We start from the raw sequence: 5291 nt of genomic DNA, 5'->3' as shown, positions 1-5291 counted from the left end.
ACAGTATGGTACTGGAACAAAAAGAGAAATATAGATCAATGGAACAGGACAGAAAGCCCAGAGATAAACCCACATACATATGGTCACCTTATTTTTGATAAAGGAGGCAAGAATATACAATGGAGAAAAGACAGCCTCTTCAATAAGTGGTGCTCGGAAAACTGGACAGCTACATGTAAAAGAGTGAAATTACAACACTCCCTAACACCATAAACAAAAATAAACTCAAAATGGATTAAAGACCTCCATGTAAGGCCAGACACTATCAAACTCTTAGAGGAAAACAATGGCAGTACACTCTATGTAAAGAATCACAGCAAGATCCTTTGTGGCCCACCTCCTGGGGAAATGGAAATAAAAACAAAAATAAACAAATGGGACCAAATGAAACTTAAAAGCTTTTGCACAACAAACAAACCGTAAACAAGACGAAAAGACAACCCTCAGAATGGGAGGAAATATTTGTAAACGAAGCAACTGACAGCAGATTAGTCTCCAAAATTTACAAGCAGCACATGCAGCTCATTATCAAAAAAACAAACAAACCAATCCAAAAATGGGCCGAAGACTTAAATAGACATTTCTGAAAAAAAAGATATACAGATTGAAATCAAACACATAAAAGCCTGCTCAACATCACTAATCATTAGAGAAATGCAAATCAAAACTATACTGAGGTATCACTTCACACTGGTCAGTATGACCATCATCAAAAATCTACAAATAACAAATGCTGAAGAGGGTGTGGAGAAAAGGGAACTCTGTTGCACTCTTGGTGGGAATGTAAATTGATACAGCCACTATGGAGAACAGTGTACAGGTTCTTTAAATACTAAAAATAGAGCTACCATATGGGCCAGCAATCCCACTACTCGGCATATACCCTGACAAAACCATAATTCAAAAATAGTCATGTACCACAATCTTCATCGCAGCTCTATTTACAATAGCCAGGACATGGAAGCAACCTAAGTGTCTATCGACAGATGAATGGATAAAGAAAATGTGGTGCATATATACAATGGAATATTACTCAGTCATAAAAGGAAAAGATATTGAGTTTTTTGTAATTAGGTGGATGGACCTGAGGTCTGTCATACAGAGTGAAGGAAGTCAGAAAGAGAGAAACAAATATTGTATGATAATATATATATGGCATGTAAAAAAAAATTGTGAAGAAACTAGGGGAAGGACACAGGCATATTGAATGGACTTGAGGACAAGGGAAGGGAGAAAGGTAAGCTGGGACGAAGTGAGAGAGTGTCATGGACATATATACTCTACCAAATATAAAATCAATAGCTAGTGGGAAGCATCCACATAGCACAAGGAGATCAGCTCGGTGCTTTGTGACCACATAGAGGTATGGGATAGGAAGGGAGATGCAAAAGGGAGCAGATATAGGGATATATGTATATGTATGGCTGATTCACTTTGTTATAAAGCAGAAGTTAGCACACCATAGTAGAACAATTATATTCCAATAAAGATGTTTTTTAAAAATACAGTTAAATTGGAAAAGAAAATGAACACAGAATATGAAAGGGTAATAGAGTTTAAGAATCTCCCTGTTTTCTGTACTAGGTATGTCTGAGCCACTTTCCTGCTGGAGCAAACATGGCGGTGGTGGTGATGGTGGTGATGGTGGTGATGGTGATGATGAAGCAGACAGTGATGATGGGCCACCTCACAAAATGCTAATTATGTGTCCATCATTGTGCTAACTGAATTACACAGATTCATTTAATTTCTAAGCATAAGAAAGTGGGCACTCTAAATGTGATTTTCCCTACATTTTAATAAGGGATTCAAATCCTGAGGAGTTACATAATTTGTTCCTCAAATCAATCAAGCAAGAAGTAAAAAAAAAAAATAACCTGGATTTGAAATTATACAGAAATAATCATCGATAGGTCTCAAAATTCAGATAAAACTTATTGTGAGAGCCTGAAACGTGGGGTCAAAGAAGGACAGAAATCAACCAAAATTATGATATGGTATAGCAAAAAGCAGGTTGTAAAAGAAAGAAAATATTTTTACCATCAAACAAAAGAACTGTATTTTATTCAAGACGTGGAGGATAAGGAACAAATGCTCAGCTGGTAGGAACCCCTGTCCAGGTGACAGACAGACACAGAAGATATCAACAGATTCCTCAGAGGGCGCCCAGGAGGAGAGCTGCTGCTCTTCCTTCTGAGGCTCTGTGATGCTTTCTCGGGTACGTCTCAGAGGGAAGCGGTATAACGCAGCCTCAGATAGGAAACCTCTGACGGACAGGAATCACCGCACGCATACTGCAGGCTGAAGGGTGGAGAAGCTTCTTCTGTATCCATGATAGGCTTTAAAGAGAAGATGAAGGTAGAGCTGTGGAACTCGGTGAGCCAATTGTCCTTATCCTTTCCTGATCCATATAAACGCTGAAGCTGTTCCTTGTTCTTGGGTGGGCACTTCTGCTGGCATTGTTGGGGAGGTGGCACAGGAGGGCATTTCTGCTGGCACTGCTGAGGTGGGCATGGCTCAGGGCCCTTTATACGTGGGCAAGGTTCTGGACACTTGGGAGGTGAGCAAGGATCAGGGCACTTAGGTGGGCACACTGGAGGTGGCTGGCAAGGCTGCTTGCACTGCTGCTGTTCAGAAGACCTCTTTCTGGAGTCTTAATATCTGAAAGAAAGTATATGACCGTGTTCACAAGAAGGAATTCTTACAGAGAAGAGCGGAAAAGCTTGTGTAATAACAACAGATACTATCTCGGCAATCTCTAAGCATGGGCTTTAATATCTTTAATACCTTTCAATGAATTTCTGACTTCTCTCTCACTCTTTAGCAAATCGATACATCACCCCAGAGAAAAACTTTTCTTTTCTCACACAACTTTTCCAAAGAAAATATCTTTATTTGAAAGAAACAAGCAGGTGTTTTTACTTTTATTTCTTTTTCTTTTTTATGAAAACAACATGTTCAAAAAAGGCCAACACAAGCTCTAAAATCCTGGGCAAGCTCACAAGCAATTGCTATCATCGTCTTCTCTCATGAGGTACCAACAGAATGACATATACAGAGCAAAGGACAATCAGGAAGAATGTAAGGACCTCACACCTTCTAAGATAAATGCCTCTAACATCAGAGCAGAGGGACACCAAAAAGGCATAAGAAAGGGAAAATACTGTATTCTTTATCTTTCATGTCAAAATTTCCTATCAATTTCTTCTTCAATACAAGAATTCAAACAAGGTATCAGAAATCTCATAAATACAATATAACTTTGTGCCCAAATTGCAAGTTCCCATCCAATTAGTAGCATTAAACCCATGATGGTAACTTTGGACCCATCAAATTTGCTGTCTCCAGGATAAATGCTACATTCAGAAGCTGAAGAACAAATTTGAACTAAAGAATCCTACTCACCACGTTCTCCAAATTCAATTGGGACTACAGTAGCAGGAGGATGGCTGTGATGCAGCAGAGGACCTATTCATTGGGGCTTGCTGTCCCACCTAGGAGGAAGGGGAGCTGCCAAAACTGGTCCGGTCCATTCATTTCCCAACCAAAATGCAAATCCATCTATAAATGGCTTGGCAGAGACTCTGAAAACAAGAAATGTCCTGCTCCAGGACCTCCTCAATGGATTACGTTCTCATGACTCACAGAGTCCCTGCCTTAGCTCTCCGTTTCCGTGGTTTATGGCAGTGGGGGGATTTGGGAGGTTCTCTGACTTGTAATCAAAATTCCCCTTTCTTGATTGGGGAAGACGACCCTTTTCTATCTTTCGCCTTCCTTGACTTCTAAAACTGCCTTCCTAGCTACACGTGATCTGCTGACCATTTTGATGCCCATAATGGTTTCAAAAGGGTCTGGCTACGTAGTGACACTTTTCTCTTTACCTCAAGATTTTCTTACAATGCATTTCCCATTTATTCATGGCTTGCCAAGCAAAGTCTCTTCTCTTCTTCTAAAATGGACTGAGGGAAGTTAGCAGATCATCTCAGATGACTTCCCATCATGACACTTAGACACGTTCAGTAAAGTGGTGACCTCTAGGGTCCTCCTTTCACTGCTTTGCTCCCTCAAATAACGAACATCCAGCAGTCAGATTCCTGGGACCTTTATAAAACTGTTTTACTTCAGGCCAAAAGGAGTTCACTAAGAGCATAGCATGAGCTACCATAACTAAGAGGAGCTGGCAGCTCAGACTCTAGATTTTCAACAGAAATCAAGCATTTTGCTCATACCGCCCAAAAGTGTTATACCACCTGCTCTTATCTAATTTCTCCCAACTAACCTCTTTGGATTTCTTCACCTTGAAGAAAGCCCAGAGGATTCTTCAAATTTTCTGGCTTCCTGTCCCTTTGAAATTATTGGGAATCCCAATATGCAACACCATTCAAATAACTAATTTATATGTATTTAATATTTATGAATTATTTAAACACATGTTGTTCCACAGCAAATCTAGGGATAAATTTAAGAGGAAGTTGAAATCACTTTATTAAAAATGCAGTCCCTGAAGTTCATTGCCATTCATATACAATTTTTCAATCATTAATAACAATTTTATTATAATTTTAACTTAGTTTTTACATTTTCCATTTTGGTCACAGTGGAACGTATGTCAAATAAACCTATTTCCTGCTCTATTTTCTTCATACAATTTGTTACTGTGCTGGAAGGAAGTTTTGATGCTTAATTTATGGGTCAGCTTCAGTGGCACAGAGTCCACGGTTATCTGGTCAAACATTATTCTGGGTGCTCCTGTACAGATTCTTTTGGATGAGAGTATTTCTTAAATCAGTGACCTGAGTAAAGCAATTGCCCTCTATAAGGTGGGAAGTCCTCATCCAATCCACTGATGGCCTGAATAGAACAAGGCTGACCTTCACCCAGGTAAAAGATAATTCCCCTGTCGGATCGACTTCCAGCAGCGTTTCAGCTCTGCAGATTTTGAGTTTGCCAAACTTTGTAATCTCTCTCTCTCTCTCTCTCTCTCTCTCCCTCTTTCTCTCTCTCTCTCTCTCTCTCTCCCTCTGTCCCTCTCGTTCTGTAACATATTTCTATATGTATATATGTACATATATGCTGTAATATATAATTTAAATATTTCATCTGCCATATCATGTACATGATTAACTATGGTCAACTAAATTAAAAATGTTCAAAGTTATTATAAAGTGAAGTTAAATTAAAAATTATTAATGTTATGTAATACATGTGGTGTGGAATTATGACAAATATAATGAGGTTTTAGCGAATAACTGAAGTTCGGGCAACAGTGTCCTAGCATGTTCTCCAGAGAT

At 39.1% G+C, this 5291-nt stretch overlaps 1 protein-coding gene across 1 annotated transcript; it reads right to left on the bottom strand.

The window, feature by feature from the left end:
* Nucleotides 1–2130: 2130 nt before the first annotated feature.
* Nucleotides 2131–2654, bottom strand: LOC309648375 (uncharacterized protein; the record flags this gene model as incomplete). Its single annotated transcript, XM_082436860.1, has 1 exon — nt 2131–2654. A coding segment is annotated over one exon (429 nt), but the record flags the coding sequence as incomplete, so codon positions are not given.
* Between the last annotated feature and the right edge of the window lie 2637 nt (nt 2655–5291).

Source organism: Balaenoptera physalus, assembly GCF_965194825.1.
Source record: "Balaenoptera physalus genome assembly, chromosome: 1".
Lineage (NCBI taxonomy): Eukaryota > Metazoa > Chordata > Mammalia > Artiodactyla > Balaenopteridae > Balaenoptera > Balaenoptera physalus.
Note: the sequence above shows the minus strand (reverse complement) of the source record. Positions and strands in the feature narration are given on the sequence as shown.